General features: G+C 33.0%; 1 protein-coding gene across 2 annotated transcripts; it reads left to right on the top strand.

Annotated features, from left to right (window-relative positions):
• The first annotated feature begins 406 nt into the window (after window positions 1-406).
• Window positions 407-23,172, top strand: LOC143248889 (caspase drICE-like). Of its 2 annotated transcripts, none has more exons than XM_076497800.1 (2): window positions 407-757; window positions 19,689-23,172. In XM_076497800.1, the coding sequence occupies exon 2, from the start codon at window positions 19,700-19,702 to the stop codon at window positions 20,579-20,581; it is 882 nt and encodes a 293-aa protein (XP_076353915.1). In that variant the 5' UTR covers window positions 407-757; window positions 19,689-19,699; the 3' UTR covers window positions 20,582-23,172. The 2 variants fall into 2 exon arrangements, with proteins under 2 accessions (XP_076353915.1, XP_076353914.1); XM_076497799.1 differs by lacking the exon at window positions 407-757 and adding an exon at window positions 11,334-11,490.
• The last annotated feature ends 109 nt before the right edge of the window (window positions 23,173-23,281 follow it).

Raw genomic sequence — 23,281 nt, 5'->3', positions numbered from 1 at the left:
TCTCCAGTAAAGTAACTGGCAGTTTATTACCATCATCCAAAAATGAAAGAATAAACACAACGAATTTATATTTATCTCTTGTAAATATGCGATATGAAAATTCTAATTTGTTTAATAGTTAAGTCATTATCACTGTCAGCTTTGAAATGGAGATTTATAATAATATTTTCTTTAAAGTTTCCATCACTTAAAAAAAAACACGTACTTTAAACAATCAGAGGGGCTTGTTGTGACTCATTCTCTGGTATATGAGTTAGATTATTTTACTATCTCTAATGTTAAAGATAAAATATCTCTAACATGAGCAGTAGCACTATTAATAATTCTGTGAAATTATTTATCTTATTTATCATATGAGCAGAAACAAAAAGTACATTGATAACAAAAGTGTGAATAAGGCAGTTCTTTGATCATGTATTGTAGGCATAAGGGTGGAACACTTGATAGCACCTGGGAAATTGGGCGAGAAAAGAAGTTCAAATAGACAGCGAAAGAAGATCCTGGACAGTTTAGCCAGTTGACTATACAAAGAAGAGGTGAATGAGGTAATCACAAATGTCTGGAATTCAAAAAGAGGAGAGACGTTATCTCCTAGGCCACACAGCACGGCACTTGACAATCGTGATCCATTTTTAAAGACGGCTAGTTTATAAACTTGGTATTCGTCCATACAGTCTTTATATTTAGGGTTAGCTACTACAACAGTCATAAGCAGAGTGGAACACAACATAAACAACGAGCCATCGCGCCTGTAATGGTAAGGTTTTGTAACTGTTTTTCTTTACATGTGTCACAACGAAGAGGATGGAACAGCAACAAAATAAATCATATCTAAGTTCTAGTATGTAAAATATGGCGTTTTGTGTCGCTTAACTCGATAAATTGTCAGTATTCTGACAATGTATACAGTTATGTGAAAGTAGTTTTGTGACATTCGTTGGTTGAATAAAAATATTCTTGGTGAATTTTCATGATTTATTTTTTAAATATAGTTTTCTATGCGTATGATAAGAATTTAATAATAACTTTTTTTAGAATACGTATAATAACAGAGCTTTTATAAAGATAATACTGACAAAACTATGCTCAAAATGAAACTGATTTCACTTTAAGACCAAACACAATCTGTGATGAACTGGGTTTTGAATCAAATTAATATAAATAATTATTTTTATCGATGATTGTGGATTTATTGTTAAAAAGAGATCTGATATAGATTTAAATAATAAAACACTTAGTTCATAAACGACTAAATACATTTCGAAGGCTACGTGTACTGATAGAAGGGTAGCTTTATAAATTTAATACAGAAACTTAATTATAAATAGTTAAAAAACAATATATGGCTTCTAAAGTCGACAATACTGGATACACGGAAAATATTTTCAAAAATCTTCATTTATTAGGGATATTCCAATTGAATAATTTCTTCAGTTACCAACCGACTTTTTATGACAGCAGCAACACAACAGGAACAAAAGTGAATACATTAAAATACCTTAATCTTATATTTTCATTATATATATATATACTGTGTTATCTCTCGCAGAGAAGTGGATTTTTGGTAGAATGAAAAGTAAATGACATTAAGTTATCGTCTCTAAGACTTTCAACAGAGGTGTTGTTTAACCCACTTTATTTCCAGCCGTGTTTCTGAACCTAGTCAGTTCAAGTTATTAACAATAAAACTTTTATTTTTCATTGTCCTAAAACATCTCGTTACTTCTTCTGTACGTGCTGTAATGTTGCTGAATATTTAAGATGATGCTTTAATCCACCATTTTAACATGTTAATATTTTGTTTGTTTGTTTTTTAATTTCGCGCAAAGCTAAACGAGGGCTATCTGCACTAACTGTCCATAATTTAGCAGTGTAAGGCTGGAAGGAAGGCAGCTAGTCATCACCGCCCACCGCCAACTCTTGGGCTACTCTTTTACCAACGAATAGTGGGATTGACTGTCACATTATAACGCCCCGATGGCTGAAAGGGCGAGCATGTTTGGTGCGATGGGGATTCGAACCCGTGACTCTCGGATTACGTGTCGAATGTATTAACCACCTGGCCATGCCGGGCCGGTTTATGAAGAACAAAAGTTGTAAAATAAGTTGTCCTCTGTATTCTTTTGCCCCCCAGTGGCTCAGCGGTATGTCTGAGGACTTACAACGCTAAAAACTGGATTTCGATATCCGTGGTGGGAAGAGCACATATAGCCCATTGAGTAACATTGTACTTAATTCAAAACAACTGTATTCTTTTATTGAGCAAACTTATAAATGTAGTTCAGATAAACCTACGTTTGAAGCAAATGGTGGAGAATATGTTTGTATTATATCTGAATTTAAAGAATATTCATTTTTACACAAACCATCCAATTTTTATTAGATTTTTAATGGAATGTGTTTTTATCATAGTTTGGGAACTATGAATCATGCTAATTTACTAGAAATTATGTCTATGTAATTTCGGTTGAGTCAGAGGGAGTTAGATTAACTAACTAATTAAACATTTAAATAAAAAGTCAAATACTGAACTTTATCACAGAATTCAAAATTAATTTTAGATTAAAATTCCTTAGTAGTTAAATACTTTCTAAACTTTTGAATAATCATAAAATTTGATATCGCGTGACTTTATTTTGCTGCAACGCCGGTATGTAATTATATCGTCTGTGGTTTAACGAGTTATCTAAACCCTAACATTAAGTCTATTCTTGTTTCACAGTTCTCTTTCCAACTATAAAAATATTACGGGATTCTTTTTTCTTTGGAAATTTCACTAAATATTCCATAAATAAAAAGAAACAAACTAAATAATGAAATGATAATATACTTAACTGAGAAATATGACGTATATTGAAAATTTTATTTAAATATTTCCCTATAGTGATTTGTAATTTTAATGTTGGTACTTATGATTGTATCACCAGATACTTATGTTTAAGGCAATCTTTTTCTACTTATAAAATACAGAAGTATTAACTGATAACTGTTCACGATTATCTCACAGAAATGTTTACTTTCCTATAAATGAAATATAATTTTTCTTTTGTAGTTTTACATGAAATATTTTCTAATTCGAATAAAATTCAGAAATATTTATTTGAAAGTGAAATATTTAACTTCAACCTTTTTTAAGTACAATTATGTTTCGATAGTAAAAGGAGATTAAAGCAATACCAGCATGACATATTTTAAGAAACTTCGTTTGTTTTTTGTTTGTTTGTTTTTGGAATTTCGCACAAAACTACTCGAGGGCTATCTGTGCTAGCCGTCCCTAATTTATCGGGCCTGGCATGGCCAAGCGCGTAAGGCATGCGACTCGTAATCCAAGGGTCGCGGGTTGGCGCCCGCGTCGCGCTAAACATGCTCGCCCTCCCAGCCGTGGGGGCGTATAATGTGACGGTCAATCCCACTATTCGTTGGTAAAAGAGTAGCCCAAGAGTTGGCGGTGGGTGGTGATGACTAGCTGCCTTCCCTCTAGTCTTACACTGCTAAATTAGGGACGGCTAGCACAGATAGCCCTCGAGTAGCTTTGTGCGAAATTCCAAAAAACAAACCCTAATTTAGCAGTGTAAAACAAGAGGGAAGGCAGCTAGTCACCACCACCCACCGCAAACTCTTGGGCTACTGTCACATTGACAGTAGCATTATAACTCCCCCACGGCTGAAAGGACGAGCAAGTTTGGCGCGAAGGGGATGGGAACCCGCGACCCTCAGATTACGAGTCGCACGCCTTAACACGCTTGGCCATGCTGGGCCAAGAAAATTCGTACTGATACAAATTGCACAAAGAAGCTTTAAAAAATCACACCAGTTAAATCACTTGTTTTTAAGCTGTACTAAAACAGTGTTACATAATACTAGCTATTGATGCCAAAAGTGTAAGAAATGGGAATCTTAATGTTTTAAAAACATAATTTTAATATTGTGAAGACACAATTATGAAGATATCTAATTCATATAGGTACACGTGTCCAAATACTGTGTATAATTATATATACATATAGATCACTTCACAAGACTGTTTACGCCCCATGACATTACACAAAAGCATACTAAAGAAAGCATGAGATCGTAATGATGGCATTAAGACAAATGTTTCATAAGATAGGCTAGAAAATTCTAATTATTTTACGTCCTATTTCTAGTAGATTCGAGAGTGCCTTCACCATTAAACTGTCAAATTCTCAAGATTGGTCTAATTCCAATTTGTTTCTTGCTAATGTGGCACTTTCTTTTACAATTGTCTATAATAAGGAATTTGCAAACTTGCGTACTTATTTCCAAAAGAGACGCTTTGGCAGGTTCCTTTGTTTTCGCAAGTGGCTTGAAGTCACAATTTCATATCACAATATCAAGAAATGCCTAAACTTAGTACTTTGATGCTTCTAACATCCAAGTGATATTACATAGACAAGAATTAATAGAATGAGATACCTTCTTGACCTGCTTTCGTCATGTTGGGGTGAGCATTATCGTGTTTCACAGTTCAATGGTGTATTAAACTCAGTTTTTATGGATAACATGTTTACGAGTCTTTAATTCTGACCAGTGGATGCCTCACTTATTTACTGGGTCACATTTCAGATGCAGCTTCTCAACTATTGGTTCCAAGATTCAAAGTTGACAAAGCTCTGTGTGTTTAATATAATTTAGTTTTCAACATCCAAACCAAAGAGTATGTGTCATTTGTTTCTGAGCCCATGAGTATCAAGAAAAACATTCAAGGAAACAATTGTGTTTTATATCTTTTCAAATTAATAATTGAAAATATTTTTTCTTAAAGAGGATGTACCAGCTTCATTAATATGTCACATCAATGATATTCTTTTTCCTACCATGCGTATTTTTGTGGTAAGAAATATAAGGAAAACTACTACTTAGCAATTAGTTCTCTTCAAACATATTACTCCCATACTTCATAATAGTTTTATTTTAAGCCACTAGATGGCACTACACAATTACGTATATAACAACATTTTGAGACATTTCATTGCATAAACATATCTTACAAGGAAACTTTCCTAAAGATAAATAACGAATTATCTAAATATATGAAAAGTCTTTACACACCCAACAGATCTGTGTACATGTTATTGATGTCTGAATTCAATAATACCAGTTTCTAGACTCTGTCTCCTAGTTGAACAGCACTATAATGCAGACTCACACTACTAAAATTCGGGTTTCTATACAAATATTTAGTGGGACTGAGCCTGGAACCGTAAGAATATGCTTAGATTGCGAATAATTTTGACATTTTTTCCACTTTTAAGTATCCTTCTCGTTCGTATTTTTGGATTTGTCTTTTTTTTTTTTTTTCTTGTGATTAGTGCTTAGTCGCGATCCTTGGTCCTTTGGACCTTGAAACGTTTTATGTCTCCCTGGACATTTGTGGCTGGAGATGACCACTATGCCTGGTACTAATGAACTACAGAACATCCTAAGGTCTGTCCATTATGTTGTATTGCTGTTTTCTCTACCTAATGATATTATAAGTTCCCTAAAGACAGAATTGAGGAATGATTCACTTGTTTGTGTCCAGAACGTTGGGACTAGTAAATATGTGGCCATACTTTCTGATGTTACTGATATTCAGAAACTTCTTGAACATGGTCGTTTTCTCCATAAGTTAAATGGTAATTAAATTTAGAAGATATAAAATTCCAATGTGTATCACAGTCATGATATTTGGCGACAAGATTGACACACACAATTTTCTTTCTTAAATATATTTTAGTTCACAAATAACAATACGATTTATAATAAAGGTTATGACAAATATTTATAAACTAACAAACAATAATGAGTTTTCTGTCTGATCTGGAACCAGATAACTTATCAAGGGTTCTCGATGAGCAAATTAATTTTGAGTTGATGTAAATAGAATTCACTTGACAGGAAGTTAGCTAACTCTCCGTTGATCACACGAAAGTTTTTCACAACTGAAGTTGTGTAACGTCTTCGTAAAAATACTAATGTCTGATGTGAATTCGCTGAAGTTAAACGGTTATAATGTACGAAATCTATAAACGTTTCTGGTCAGATATCTGAAATGCCTGATTACAAGCGTTAATGACAGTTGTAGTTTCTAAGGTTTATAGTAGCAAACCAATAATATGTACTGTTTCAGGACGCGGTGCGTTGCTTATTTTTATAGGCGTAAGGAGAATTTTTTTAGAAATTTCAGACTGAACGACAACACTGATTATACGCTAGCGCTTTTGTACACACATGTATATAATACAGTTAAACCTGTCTAAGCCGGAAAGCGCGTAGGGCGGAAACCTGCAAGCCGGAAATATCAAAATGTTGCACCATTATCTTAATATTTCTGTTATAAAAGGCCCTCTATATAGCGGAATGTGCATAACGCGGACGGAAACCTATCTTTCACCTATCTCATCTATCAACGAGTAGTATTAGAACCTTTGCTTTTTGAATTTCGCGCAAAGCTACTCGAGGGCTATCTGCGCTACTCGTCCCTAATTTAGCAGTGTAAGACCAGAGGGAAGGCAGCTAGTCATCGCCACCCACCGCTAACTCTGGAGCTACTCTGTTATCAACGAATAGTGGGATTGACTGTCACATTATAACGCCCCCACAGCTGTGAGGGCAAGTATGTTTAGTGCGACCGGGATTCGAACCCACGACCCTCAGATTACGAATCGAACGCCTTAACCCACCTGGTTATGCCGGGCGGATTAGAACCTGGTTAAGGCTGAAAATGTTTTTGATTAAATATTAATTTCTTATTTAATTAATAATTTGTTTAAATATTAATAAATTCTTGTTTAATTAATAATTTGTTTGAATATTAATAAATTCTCTGACATTTTGTTACAGTAAGTATTGGTTAAATATACTTTGCTATTTTTTCTGCCGTCATTACTTTTGCAGTTAAATTAGAATCATAATTTGTAGAAATATATTTGTCATTTAACTGCAAAATTCTGTTTTTAAATACTTCTCACAAGAAAAATAAATTCCTTATCTTCCCTAATTTTAAAATTTAAGGAAAATTTACCATGGTTAAAAGGTAAAAGTGAAAATCTGCGCTGTTTCAAAAATTTAAGGAAGAATCAACTTCCCGTGGAATGGAAAGCGAATAATAAAGCGTGGATGACAAGTTCTATATTCGAGGAATTTTTGAAGAAATTAAACAAAAGAATAGAACAAGAAAATAAGAATATTTTACTTTTCCTAGATAATGCAACTTGTCACCCAAAAGTTCAACTTTCAATTGTTCGTTTAGTCTTTCTATCTCCATGTACAACATCAGTTCTACAACCACAAGAATGACCAGATGATTGAATTATAAAGCGTATAAAATTGAAATACAGAAAATTGATGCTTCAGCATATTATTGCAAACATGGACGACTGTAAGAGAGCATCTGAAACGACCATGAAAATTGACGTGTTAGATGCAGTTGTATTTTTAAGTCATTCAATCAAATGCGTAAAAGATGAATGTGTAATAAAGTGCTTTTGAAACTGTGGATTTGTTCTTGATAATGGCAGAGATTGTGGAGAAGTTGTTTCTTATGATGATTCTAGTGAAATCCAAACTCTGATTGAGAAGATTGATGCAGATGATTCTGTGAACGCAGAAAGTTTTGTGAATGTTGACAAAAATGTTTTAACAGAAACTGATGAAACTGATTTAAGATCTATAATAGAATCACAAAACACAGATTCATAAGATGAACAAAATGGAATAGTTAGTGAAGAAACAGAAATTCCTACTTCATCGCAAGTTTTAAGTTACATTAACGCTATCAAATTGTATGCAAAAATGAAGGAAGAAAGTGAACTTCATGAAAAGGCCGTAGAATTGACGTTCTCTTTTAACCGCGTTTGACTCGTAATCCGAGGGTGGCGGGTTCGAATCCCGGTCGCACCAAACATGCTCGCCCTCCCAGTCATGGGGGCGTTATAATGTGACGGTCAATCCCACTATTCATTGGTAAAAGAGTAGCCCAAGAGTTGATGGTGGGTGGTGATGACTAGTTGCCTTCCCTCTAATCTTACACTGCTAAAATAGGGACGGCTAGCACAGATAGCCCTCGAGTAGCTTTGTGCGAAATTAAAAGAACAAACTTTTTAGTTGCATGAGAAAGCCCATTAAAAAACGAAACAATTGAAATTGAACATTTTCTTCAAATAAATTTGATTAAGATTTTGTACACTTACGTATAGTTTCAATGTGTATTTTTGTTTTTATTTTGATAAATATAGCATAAACAGTATAATACCTTTATTCTCAAATGTCTTACTTCCCTTGAGTCAACCAACAATGGCGGCGGCAAGAGGGGCTTTGAGCTCCCCCCCCCAAATGAGCCAAGCCCCCCTCAGCCCCCAATATTGTTACCTACATATATTCATAAAATATAGAAAATATAATCGTCGTTGTTGCATAACAATTAAAATCAAAGAGACAGATATGTAGAACTCAACGTCTTCATTAAGACGGATGTATGTGTCATGCGTCCCATAGCAATGTACTGAATGCACTGAAACTCATGCACTGTATTGCCGCTCCCTGTGTAATGCCATGCTATCTTGAGTTTTGATGAAGATTAGATAACCACGTTGATTTCAAGTTACAACAGTTCATCAGGTATTTCATTTGATAAACCAAAGGCTTCACAGGTATTTAACCATTAATTTCATTTATCTTTTATTGAAAAGTAAAACATAGCATGCATGTGTAAGTGTATTGTGTATAGGTCAAAACTATGAAGTATTTAGCCGGTGTTGTGTCCTCTGTGAGATCATTTTGCATTGTGTATCAGCCATCCAAAACTGTACTGATGATTGTGGCATACACTTAAAATTGTGACTTACAATCCAGTTAATGTTATACTCATGATTATATAATAATCTTACATGTTAACTGGCCAAATAATATTTTTAAACAATTCTAGAATGAATTTTGAAATTATCATTGGGCTATTTAGAAGTGCCTAATTTAATGTAATGCAGTAGTTACATTATTGTAACAGGTGCTTGTCACACTTATGATAACAAAAACAATATCACAATCACAGATTGGCCTGTATGAATAATGTGAACTTATGAAGAAACCAGCCTTTCTGTGAAGGTCAACTGCAATTTAGACATTTTGTTTTGGTGCTACTATGACCATTCAATATCCAGGCCGTGAGTTAGCTTTGTTCGAGCGCGCGATTCCCGCCTCGAACGCCTTAAGCGTATGATCACCGAGCCGCTGACTATGGTGTACGCTCTGCGTACGGCTAACGATCGGCTCAGCCCGGTCGAGATCCAGATGCCAGCCGCACCCCCCCCCCGCTCACTCCCATTAGCTGCCCACAGTTTTACAACATGCCCTATCAAAGCTGTGTTTGTGTTCCCTAATTAGCCCTGTAATTTTACATTATCACTACCCTGGAATTCATAAATACCTGGCATGGCCAAGCGCGTAAGGCGTGCGACTCGTAATCCGAGGTTTGCGGGTTCGAGCCCGCGTCGCGCTAAACATGCTCGCCCTCCCAGCCGTGGGGGCGTATAATGTGACGGTCAATCCCACTATTCGTTGATAAAAGAGTAGCCCAAGAGTTGGCGGTGGGTGGTGATGACTAGCTGCCTTCCCTTTAGTCTTACACTGCTAAATTAGGGACGGCTAGCACAGATAGCCCTCGAGTAAATTTGTGCGAAATTCCAAAACAAACAAACAAACAAGAATTCATAAACAGATTATTTCTAATTTGTAATAATGAATTATTAATCAGAGTATGAGTTTCCAATGAAAACTGCATTGAAAACGTAGTTCAAAATAACACACCTTTCTGAAATGTACCTTGGTATTTATATTATTATAATTTACCATCTATACTTCATATTGATGGCATTTTGGGAAGCCCCTCCACAGTTTACCTCGCTCCCCCCCCCCAAACGAAAATATCCTGGCGCCGCCACTGTCAAGCAAGTATAACGTTTCGCTCAAAAATTATATATATAATCAAAAAAATCCATGTTTACTGTCTTAGCCGAAAAACCTGCTTAAGCCGGAAATTTTACTCGGCCGTATGCGATCCCGCCTCAGACAGGTTTTACTGTAATAGTAAATCTGTCATAGGATGATAATACTTCTATATGTAAAAACGGAACTCTACCCACAGTAGCCATTTTTACATATATATTTTTCTCTACAAGTGGATTTTCGTATCATCACGGGTGATAATACTTGCCCTGTCATATTTTATAGACTACGCAATAGAGATTTCATAAAGTTAACTTAAAGTTACAAAAATTTTCGAATAATGTAACATAACAAAGTAATTTGAAAACATAAAGATTGAAATAGATTGTCTACACTTTGTCAAAAGCCACGTGCTAAACTGTTTACTCGTTAAAATAAACGCCGTAAGTTTGATCTCCCGAACTGAGATTCTGTGAACTATTAGGTGGTGCATCTACAGTGAGTTGTCTTAGATACAATGAATATTTAATTGTTTAATTTTATTTATGGGTTAGAAAAACCAGTAAGTTCATTTGTACGTTATAGCTGAAGAAACAATTATATTTCGCTAAAGTTAATTCAAATGAACTTTGAATCGGTTTACCAAACAATTAAAGAAACAAAAACTCTACAATAAAATAATTTTTCTTTGAGGGTAATTGCCTGTGCTCTTCCCTGCCCCTTAACGATAAAAGTTGTGGCTTTAAATTAAATACAATGCTACACAATGGACTATCTGTGCTATCTCCACCACGGGTATCGAAACCCGGTTATTAGCGTTATAAGTCCGCAGACATACCGCTGAGCCTTGTTTGTTTGTTTTTGGAATTTCGCACAAAGCTACTCGAGGCCTATCTGTGCTAGCCGTCCCTAATTTAGCAGTGTAAGACTAGAGGGAAGGCAGCTAGTCATCACCACCCACCGCCAACTCATGGGCTACTCTTTTACCAACGAAAAGTGGGATTGACCGTAACATTAAACACCCCCACGGCTGGGAGGGCGAGCATGTTTAGCGCGACGCGGGCGCGAACCCACGACCATCGGATTACGAGTCGCACGCCTTACGCGCTCGGCCATGCCAGGCCACCGCTGAGCCACAAACGAACAATAAAAACCAATAAAAAATGTTTACACGCAAGTGAAAAAGAAATACAATTTTGAAATTCACTTTTATGAATTATTATAGTACATTAACATTGATGAACAAAACAAGTACTGTTAAACGAATGTACAGCTGACTTTCACTGCTATTGCTCCATAAACGATCATTCTGAATGTCCAAGGTTAACCTAATCTCTGAAACATGTACACCAGCACGTTTGATATTTTTAGTACGAAAACTGAATGTGGTCTTTTTGCCAATTAATGCGTCATATTGTGACGTTGCGAATATGATAGGAAGTCGCGTATTTTAAGTTTGTTGTTTGCTTGACTAAGAAAAAGAACTTGAATTGTGGATTACTATAAATTAACTAACATTTTGTGCACCAAAAACTAAATAGTAATGTAAGTATACCTATCTCATTTCATTAATATGTTATAGTTTTATTTCTGATACCAATATCTTAATGTATTAGTAATTCATATACTTAAAAAAGTTTAACTTTGAACTTGAGCTCTAAACAATGTTGAAGTTAACTATTCATTCAAGTTTTCTCTCCGCCAAGACCTAACAAAGCGTAAATTAAGAAAATAAATTAAAATATATCAGATAGAAGGATCTGTTAATCGAAATGTATAATACACGACAGAATTGTAACGATGTATTAAAATGATATCAAGTAGTTTGTATTATTTTGTACATAGACACGTACAGACATGTAGCCATTTTGTTTACGAGCAAGGAATTTAATTCACTTGTACATTGTAGTAGTTTTCATTACTGCTACTAACACTAGTAATGTAGCTAGTTTTTTTTTCATAAGTACTAATTAAATAGTAGCGCATGATTCAGTGTTTGCATATTTTAACGGATATTAATTTGGATGTAAAAGTAGAACACAGTAAAACAAGACAGTATCGTGGATGAGCCTTTTCAGGAAGCCAGTTTACTGTAAACCCAATATACAGTATTAAGAAAGCTTTTGCCAAGTACAAACTATTTGTAATTAGAATGCGAGAGTTTTCCTACTCTAATCATGTATGTTTCTTACCCTTTTTCACCGTTTATTTATTAGAGAATTAATTTAGGCTACTTAAAGTACGCATGATTCAGTGTTTGCATATTTTAACGGATATTAATTTGGATGTAAAAGTAGAACACAGTAAAACAAGACAGTATCGTGGATGAGCCTTTTCAGGAAGCCAGTTTACTGTAAACCCAATATACAGTATTAAGAAAGCTTTTGCCAAGTACAAACTATTTGTAATTAGAATGCGAGAGTTTTCCTACTCTAATCATGTATGTTTCTTACCCTTTTTCACCGTTTATTTATTAGAGAATTAATTTAGGCTACTTAAAGTACGTAAAAATAAAAATATTACTTAAATACAATTACTCAAAAAAGTGCATGAATAATTTTAAAGTTTTTACTTTATTTATTACAGTACAAATATAGATGTGCAAGAATATGCAAGAAGAACAGATGACTAAAGACCATTTCTTTTGACAGTTATTTAACTTCTTAAATTAAAATACTCCAAACAATGTATCTAGTTGTCTTATTAAAATACTTTCATATCTGTTGTTAGGCCATTGTGCAGTAAATATGATTATATATATATTGTACACAAGTTTCAAAAGTTTATGGATTACAAGTCTTGGCTCATTCCATGAGCCTTCCTTCCTGTTCTGTACCTGTCCTAAAAGTCAACAATATTAACAAGTTCAAGCTACACTATTGTTTGGTCTAAACAAGGTAAATATAAATAGCAGGTAGTCCTGGCTACCTATTTTACTGTCAGATTGTGGGCCACACAGACTTATAAACTGTGTACGTACAGAACATGCATATAGCATTGTGAAAATTGTACTAGTTATCATGTTGGATATGAATAATCAGTTGGTATGTATTTAGAGCTGAACCATTGTGTTAAATTATGGTAAAGCTACAAAGGCTATCTGCTGATGTTCATAATTTTGAATTGCTTACCACGTAGAAAGCAACCACCAGACAGTACCTGGTGCCAATTCTTGGGCTACCAAACATATTTTCCATTAATTCATTAGAGTATTGTTGCTTCAAGATGCATTTCAATAATACTTTATGAAATATATGCTCAATAATTGGTAATGATGCTTCTGACCAGTTACCTACTTTCTGGTTGGCAATGCAAAGTTAGAAGGTGTTGGGGAACATTAGTAGATTTGCCTTTATTCAGAAACAAGAAATAGAATATAATGCATATGCATGTGAAAAGGGGGAACATATTTGGTAGGAAAAAAAAAGACAAGCACCTTTAATTGTGAGGTAACTCCCTTCCTCATTGGTCCATGCAAAGCAGTTGAATATACTTGGATAAATCAGATAATAATAATAAGAAATCAGTGTATTAAATATATAATCCTTGTATAAAATAATTTAGATTTATTAGATACATAAGTTGTTTTGATCAACAAAACATAACCCCACCTTGTCCTTAATGTTAATCGTGCTTATTTTGTTTGCTCTTTAATTCTCACATTCATATATCCATTTTTCTAGTTGATGAAAAGCCATTTAAAGGGTATGCTCTTTCCTAGTGTCATATGTTTTACTGATTCTTTCTAAATGGAAATAGAGGTGACATGGCTTAGTTCTTTGTGCTGATAAAGTGTTGCGTTCATCTATTTGTAACACAAGAAACCAGAGTTAGGTGTTAACCTTAACTGTCTTTTTGGCATGAAAAGAATTAATTTACTCTTGCTATCTGATAAAAATGCAAGTATTTCTGAATAATATATCTGTATTTTACTAGTCATGAGAAAGAAATATTATATTTTATCATCTGTGTTGTTTTTTTAAAGACTTCTGCATGTACACCAAATAGTTAGCCAAACTTAAAACTCAAATTACCAATATGGACAAGCTAGAGTGTAAAATAAGACCCTCAAATATTTTTATTTTGCTGAGATATGGCTTGTGTACTGAATGAAACACAGTGGCCCGCTCAACTATTTCAATTTTTTTTGAAATGGTCCCTTATATACACTTTAATATATGACACCTAAATAACCAATCAATGGCTTAGAATGTCCCAAGAGTGGTTTTTCTTACTATTTTAATGTTTGAACAGGCTTCCACATTCTTTCAATCCAAGATTTCAAATAGGTAGGTTGTGTCTTTAGTCTGCTCAAAGTTTGATATTTTATAAAATCTAAATAAATCTTAGTTAATAAACTTAATAAATTATAGTGGAGTTTTATGGTATCAGTGTAATTATTTATAACTGTTTGATTATTCAACTATGTGTGTGTGTGTGTGTGTGTGCATATGTACATATAAATTTTTCCTTCACATGCAAAATTTTAAGTCTTAGCTATCTGTATTGAGCAACAACTGAGTAGAGGCTGTAGTGAGAAGAGATGATTGTTTGTTTACTTCTTAATTTATATTTCCTTATTTTAAGGTAAATAAGCTTAATATTTTATTTCTAAATATTAATAATCCATATTCTTATATATAATGTAAAATAATTGAAATGTGACTGTATATTACAAGATACTAGTCCATTAAAATACACCCATAACCAGGAAAAACTAATGGTCAGTTTCCTATTACTGCGTAGGTGACCTGAATGCATGTGAACTGTGTCAATGCAAGTTATATAATCTTAAGTAGAAAAGACTGGAAGATAAATATATTAATAATAAATTGTGTTCATATATAGTGTTATGAGACTGGAGCTACTCAGACTAAACATTTGTATTTTGATGTTATAAATATGTAGTATTTGTAACAGGAAAAAAGTAAAATTTGTATTTGTTTTCCTTTTTTCTAATGATTGTTACAACCTTAATTAAGTGATGGCTCTCATCGTTAGTTAGTGTTCAGAAAATAACATACAATATAGTGTTACTGAAATGTATTTAGGAGGTTTCAGAGATTACACCTATATTATTTGAGATTTTTAGGACAAAGAATAATTTTTTAATCATAACATGAAATCAGTTTGCACTCAGACTACTAATGAAACAGACTCTGTTTTCAAAAACAAATCTTTAATAAGAAAAATGATTTTTTTGTATAAAAAGCTTGTTTAACATTTACCAAAAGTCTACCAAATTTTGTGAAGATAAACATGGTGCATTAAAAGTTAAATGCAAATATTTAATGTGTGCAAGTGTGTAAACAAACTCATATTTATTATACTGAGCCTGTTGCAAAAGGGTAATAACTAGTATAAAATAATGTGTATATAAACTGTATATTTCAGCAGCATGGTTCAGTGGCTTTGTGCTCTTGTAGTCGGATAGTTATGACCTGAGTCTTGCTTGTGACATTCTCTTGTCCTTGAGCAAGATACTTTAGTTCAGTTGTTTTGGTCAGCATAGCTGTATGATGGGTACCATATGATAGTTACATGGTTTACCTGTAATGTATTGGCATAAAGTATATAAGGCATCACCATTGTCATGTGCTTGTATCAATAAATCTTGAGTGCAGCAATGGTTTCTAAATGCCACAGACATAGGAGGGATTTTATATTTTAATAACTAGTATAAATTAAAATATTTAATTTATTACAACCATGGTTACACTTCCTGGTCTCTTTACTGGCAAAACTATGGTTATAATAAGTGAAATTTCAAAAAATGCTACTTACCTCTCTATATCACTAAGAATTATTACCTTGCATACAACTGTCATAGAATTTTCTGTATGGGCCTTAAACAAGTCCTTTTTCTACATTTTTATATGTGTAATACACCAACTTATGAGGTGAGGTCATCATTGTAATACTTTAGTCTGTAACCAATAGACAGGTGACACTACTTATGTGTGTAGTAATTCCATAAGCACTAGCACAGAACCAGAGGTTCATTTTTTACTTGGCACTGCTGTCTTCAGATGTGATTTTTTTCTTGTGTTTGAGTTTCTAGTTGACTTTAATTGACTGCCTTTCTTCCTTTAATATCTAGCTAAAACTAAATTCATTTCAGTTAGACACAATGCACGTTTGAATAATGGTAACGATGACTGAAGTGGCTTAAAGGGTGAGAAATATTAACCTGTTCAGTGCCGTGGATGAGATAACTCGTCCAAGCCAATTGGTAACACAGTGGCACTGGCGAGTTAATTCATTCTTAATAATACCTAACTTCAGCACTAGATGTTAGCACCATAAATGCATTTGACCTACTTACAAATTGTTTCACTTTCGATCCAAAATGGTGTCACGAAAAAAGTTACAAAATAAAGAAGCATTAGAGTTGTATTGTAGCAGCTGAAATACTTGGCAGTCAACAGGTTAAGTTATTCTTCTCTTGACTGTGCAATTTTGTTTGTTTTACATCTTACAAGAAAATTTGTTTTTATTCTACAATTCAGTCAAAAATGATTATATTTTGATGAAATTGGTGGACATGTAGAATGTTGTTCCTCACTCTCCTGCTAAAAATGGTTCTTGGCTGTTGATAATAACACTATATAACACACGTTTTCTTCCTGGATAGTCTGTATTATTTCTTAATTTCTTATGTTGTAAAAATACAGAAAATGGCCATTATTCCCTTCAAACTTTGCTTTTGTGACCTAGATAATGAAATTTAGAAATTAACCTATTTTCTATGTAAAAACGGGCAAATTTGCACATTTTCATTTACATAAGGTCTGAATAAAACAACATGAATCAAGATTTACATATATTTATACCAAAGGTCTGAATAAAACAACATGAATCAAGATTTACATATATTTATACCAAAGGTCTGAATAAAACAACATGAATCAAGATTTACATATATTTATACTAAAGGTATATAAAAATGTTTAGAAATGAGGAGCTTTTCCGAGATTTGCGACTGTAATGTAAATCACTTTCATGTATCAGCCTCCAAATATAGTCTCCCATCATGTGTATGTAAAAATGGCTCATTTGGGTTGAGAAAATATTTTACGTAGAGGAGCGAACAACGTTTCGACCTAGTTCAGTCATCGTCAGGTTCACAAAGAAGATGACCGAAGAAGGTTGGAACTTTGTTTGCTCCTCTACGTAAAATATTTTCTCAACCCAAACGATCCATTTTTACATATATATTTCTCTACAAGTGGGTTTTCTCGACATCACTGAGTCTCCCATCATGTTTTCGTTATATGCTTCCAGGTCACAAAAACAAAGTTTGAAGAGAAAAATTGGTCTTTTCCATTTACTTTAGGCATAAGCAATTGGGAAATACCACTTTCTGCCCAGGAATAAGAAAAAGTAAAAATGTTTTTACATAGTGTAAATGGACATAGGGAAAGATTTTGTTTTTGTGAGATTTGAATATGATCTACTGTGTGATAGAGATGTGCTCTACTGCAAACCCTTTTAATTATTATTATTCTGCCAATCTACAGCAAAAGCAGGCAAGAGTATTATAATCAAACCTAGGCAGTATTACTAAATAGACCATCATGCATTGTCAAGGATACTTTTAAAGTTATTTCTATAATATATTCATAAGATAAATAATAATTCTAGTGCAAATGATATCATTATCCCCTTGAACTTAGTTTTCTTATAAATATCTCCTGTTTCTTCAAGATGCTTAGTTACAGGATGAAACAAGAATTACCAGCCAGTAATAGATAAACATCAGTTGGACTGTAATGTGTAAACACCACAATGCTTTACATACTTTACAGTCAGTGTTCTTAGGGAGCAGGGATTGAAATATATTAATATATATTTAAAATTATAATTTAAATGTGTATGTTTCATTTGAAAAGACTACATTTCTACTGCTAAAGTGTTGTGAACTTTGTGGGGGTTGTCTTTGTCTAGGCATATTTGCTTATTGCTATGCATTATATAGAGAGAATTTAGTTAAGCAGAAAGAAAGTACTCACTATATTCTCACATAAATCTCCAGCTGCTACTTAACATTTTACATATCAAACTAATGAAGTACACAAGAGCTACAGTAAATCATTGTGAAGTGTACAAGTCAGTCTCCCACAACAGTCATCTTTTAGCCAGTGCTTAAAAGATAGCTGTTTAAAGCATTTGATTGGCAATTATGGTGATTGACAGTCACAAGTGTTAAATTATAGATAACTCTTCTTTATTGCAAATTTTATAGATATTGAAACTGAATATGAGGAGTGAAAAAAATTATACAAGAATTATGACAGCAATTTTAGCCAAAAGTGTGGTAGAAATTTTTGACTAATTTATTTTATTAAGAAAAATAATTAGTTTCAGATAAAGTGTGCAATGGCAACAACCTACCACAGTTTAGTGTTGTCACAATGGAAAAGGGTTGTTGAAGTGTCATGGCTTAAATTCATCATAAATGGAAAGGTAGTATATTAATATAATCAAATAATTATTGTTAATTAACACATTTTCAACCATGTAGTCACCCACTAACTGACCAATATACATGCAATGCACATTTACAAAAGCCATTTCAGTATGACACATTAATCTTCTGATCTAGTGTACACAGACTCCCCATACATAAATATAGTAGCTATATATTTTTTAGAAGCATATATACAATGTGATACGTTGATCATCATGTTTTCAGCACCACAGTCAATAGGAGGAATGGTAGCCATCTAATCTGCATGAAGCCAGTCTAAATGCTATCATTGTTTCCTAACAGACAGTCATATACCAACTACATATTTCACAATATTGCCTACTCCTTTTAGTATGTGTATAACATCTGTAGCATCTCCAACCTTATATGCTTACCTTGTACTCTGAAGTTTTGACCATCTACATGTATAATGGACAAATTAATTATATAATTAAAATCTTTATGGGATAATATGTAAAAAATTGTGTTCAGTAGTTTCAAAATGTAAAGTATAAGTTGTTTTTTATCACTGTTACTAATACTGACACCAACTAAAATGGTGTACAGGGTGAAATCTATTAAGTTCTGTGTATTGTTGTAAGAATCTATCACAAGTTTCTCTACAACCTTAACATTACATATGCTGTGATTTATTACTCTTAAGCACAGGTTTTGTGAAGAAAATTTAACATTATTACAAAGATACAAAATTTAAATATTGATCAGATTGTCTTGCTGAGAACACTTGCAATTTCTCATTTATACAGTTGCTTTCAAAAACCATTAGAGTCAAATTATAAAAGATTTGAAAGTTTTATTTTTTCTATTTAAACCTCTGTTAGACATGGAAAACATATGCAACTTCAACATTAAAATTGATGTTCTTGTTTTGAAAAAGCAGTTTTAAACTATATTACATCAGGGCTTTAGAAGACAACATTTTCTTTTGAGAATGTGGCTTTTAAACAAGGTTGACATTGTGGTGCTAACATGTTAAATATTTTTCAAAAAATGAATTGTGCTTCTCAAGAGTACACCATCATCTCTTGAGATGAATTGTTCATGAATATTTTTGCATGTACACATAATGTTGTGACAGAATAGAAACAACTGAGTACAAAGGTTGTAGTGAGAAGGGATAATTGTTTACTTTACCATCCCATAAAGTGTTTTACAAAAACAATTGTGAGATTTAAAAGTTTCTTAGTAGCCTTATGGAACTACAGATGTTTGTTTTTAATAGTAACTTTTATTTTTATTTTTCTTCCTATAGATCTCAATAAAATGAGTTCTGAATTACAATCATTGAACATCTACCAAGATAGTAAAGGAGAAGATGTAACTGATGCACGTGGCATAACACTTTTTAATAAACCTTCTGTTCAGTCTGCATACTTGTCAATACCTATTGACAGTGATGAGTATAATATGAAACATTCAAAGAGAGGAAAATGTCTGATCTTCAATAATAAAGATTTTGAATTACATACACGACTAAATGAGAGAAAAGGAACTGAGCGAGATGCTGAACAACTTTATCACTGTTTCAGAGCATTAGACTTTGATGTTATAATACACAAGAATCTAAGTGTAAAAGAAGTGCGTAACGAATTAGAAAAAGTGAGTAGAGAAGATCATACAAACAGAGACTGTTTTGTTTGTTGTATCTTAAGTCATGGAGAAAATGGTTTATTGTATGGAAGAGATGGAAAGTTTCCAAATGACATGATCTTTTCTCCATTTACTGGAAATATCTGCCCCACTTTAGCAGGTAAACCAAAGGTATTTTTTATACAGGCTTGTCAAGGAGATAAATTAGATAAAGGAGTTATACTAGCTCGGGGGAGAGATGAAGCAGATGGCACTTCACATTTCTTCAAGATTCCAAGCCATGCTGATTTTCTAATTTGTTATTCTACAGTACCTGGGTTCTACTCTTGGAGAAACACCAACAATGGTTCCTGGTTTATTCAAGCATTGTGTAGTGTTTTAAAAACCCATGCAAAGAGCACAGACTTGCAGAGCTTAATGACCATAGTCAGCCGAAAGGTGGCTTATGAATTTGAATCTTGTGTTCCCACTGATCCTGGAATGGATAAAATGAAACAGGTGCCTTGCATAACATCTATGTTAACTAGGAAGATATATTTTCATCCTAAAGTTTAGAAGGAAACATCAGTTCATTCTGTTTAGATATGTATTTGAATCTTTATATAAAAGTATTATGATTTCTATTTGCATCATATCAGTTGCAGAATTGTCTTTGGTTTTTCATGGAATAATAATTATGCTACAGATGAATATATAAATGATAAAAATGTGATAATCACATTTTGTTGGATAATGAATATCCATTTTGACAGGAAGATATAACTTAAATTGTGTTTAGTGAGGTAAATTTGAAATATTTACCTCGATAATAATTTAAGAAGGCTGTTGGATCTACATGTAATTTTTTTTTTTCATTTTACTGAAGCTGTGAGGGTTATTACAAATTAAACCAGCTTAACAGTTGTAAATAATCACACCTTATTTTAGCCAGTTGCTAAATTCTGCCATAACATTGTCTGAAACCAACAGAATCATAACAGAAATGTAGTACAGTAATCTGATATTTTTCTCATGCATATAGATAAAACCTGAAGAAAACAAACTTAATTTGTAATGACTGAATCTTCTACAGTGGTAGTGAAAAATTAAAGTTGATTATATCTTTTATGAACATTTTTATGATTTATGATAAATCTGGGTGTAGCCATTCTAAGTATTAAAAAAAATAATTTCTAAAGGACTGTGTTGAAATTGTGATGGCTTATTGTATTACATACTTTATATGTTTATGAAATTCTTATTTGTGATTTCTTTAGGAATTTTTAAGTAATGGTGTACAAGGTTAACATTTCCTTCATGTTTATTGGGCTAAAGAAGTCAGTCTGTTTATAGGTAATTTGTATACCAGTTTTATTGGCCTAATAAATCCTTTGTTACATGCCACTGTTAAAGTCCAGTATTAATATTTATGATAAAGGTGTTAGAATAAATGTTGAGCTATCATGTGTAAAATGTTTTATATGCAGGAACTTGTCATCATTTGTTAACATGTGTAAAAGGATAAGCAACATTATAGAGTGACTGCTGGAGAGTTCCACTGTTTGTGACAACAATTACAAATAATAATCTGTGAAATAAATATAATTTTTTAATATTTCTTAGCTAGAAACTGGCTATTTGTACCCTTAAGAAATATTGAAAAGTTTTGTAGCTCTGGAAAAACAAATGTGGCTCCTGCCTCTAACAGTAGTGTAATAATTAATGGATACATTAGCTTTGTACAGTTTCACATAGATTTATGCAGTTTTCACAATAAGGCCTCAAAAATAAGTGCTTTCTAACCACCAGAAGTTTACCTTGGTGCACTCATGAATGATCCAGTTTGGTAAAATAAAAATATATACAAGTTTTAGTGTTATGTCTTTATGATTACATCTGGTAATTTAACTTGCTGAAATAATTTTGTGGCAAACTTCACATCTTAATGTAAAAATAATTCATAATTGGTTAATTTATTTTTCATCACAAAATGTTATGGCCTGGCATGGCCAGGTGGTTAAGGCACTAGACTCGTAATCTGAGGGTCTGATTTCAAACCCCCATCACATCAAACATGCTTGCCCTTTCAGTTGTGGGGGTATTATAATGTGACAGTCAATCTCATTATATGTTGGTAAAAGAGTAGCCCAAGAGTTGGCAGTGGATGGTGATGATTAGTTTCCGTCTTTCTAGTCTTACACTGCAAAATTAGGGATGGCGAGTACAGATAGCCCTCAAGTAGCTCTGCACAAAATTCAAAAGAAACTAAACCTCAAAATGTTACAGCTGCACTTTGTAAAATATTAGCAATAATTAAAATCTCCCTTACTGACAGAATTCTGAAGAGTACTTTATATTAAAACAAAAATTCTCTGCAGCACTGAGTAATTTTCTTGAGTAATGTTAGGTTGACAGTGCTTCATCCTGAAGAAGTAGTTGTGTTTTTCTGGTCTTGAAATTGATATTTGGCTAGTAAACAAATCCATCTGTAAGTGTAGATCAAGGCTGTAAACTACAGACTCAGCTGTGAAAAAATAATTAAAATGATAGTTTTACAGAAATTAAATAATTCTTTACAAGAACTTTTGTCAAACTCACTTTCCAGTCATCCTGGTTTCTGTATTTGTATATGTAGTTTCTTACTGTACATTTATGGTATTTCATACGGTGGTAAATTATGATCTCATAATGTAGGTGATCTCAATAACAGAGAAGTTGTTAGTCCAATGTTATCTGTTACTGACAACATTTTTGTGTAAAATAAATACAAAAGGTTCAGCCTTTCTATAATAGGTTTGATCGGTGTAATAGTATTTTGTACATTTTGCTCAAACACAGTAGCTTTAACCATTCCGGTTACTAAAATAAATACTGCTCATTTTAAATTAGTTTGTGTACAACCACATGGTTAACAATATTATTATTCTGTATGGATTTTAGTTTTGACTAAGTCTTCACAGAAATATGTGAAAAACATGTAATGTTTTTAATTTATTTTTTGATGCATATCTAATTTTTAAAATAAGATATATTTGTTTCTGAATCTGTAATTGCTCAATGTGCCTTTTGATAAAGCCAGTAATTATTCTGTGTCTTTTGATAACTATCTGTAAGTACTTGATGTCTCTATAGATGAGTATCAGTAAATAAATTATTTGTCTGTTGAATGGTGTTGATTATTTGTTAATAATTACATGTAATCACTTCATAGGCCTAGTGATAATTTTTCAGTAATTATTTATGTGCTTGTTTTTTGTTTTTTTATGCGGTAATTAC

This window comes from Tachypleus tridentatus, chromosome 4, assembly GCF_004210375.1.
Source record: "Tachypleus tridentatus isolate NWPU-2018 chromosome 4, ASM421037v1, whole genome shotgun sequence".
Taxonomy (NCBI): Eukaryota; Metazoa; Arthropoda; class Merostomata; order Xiphosura; family Limulidae; genus Tachypleus; species Tachypleus tridentatus.
The sequence above is the reverse complement of the archived record's forward strand: the minus strand, read 5'-3'. Positions and strand labels throughout refer to the sequence as shown.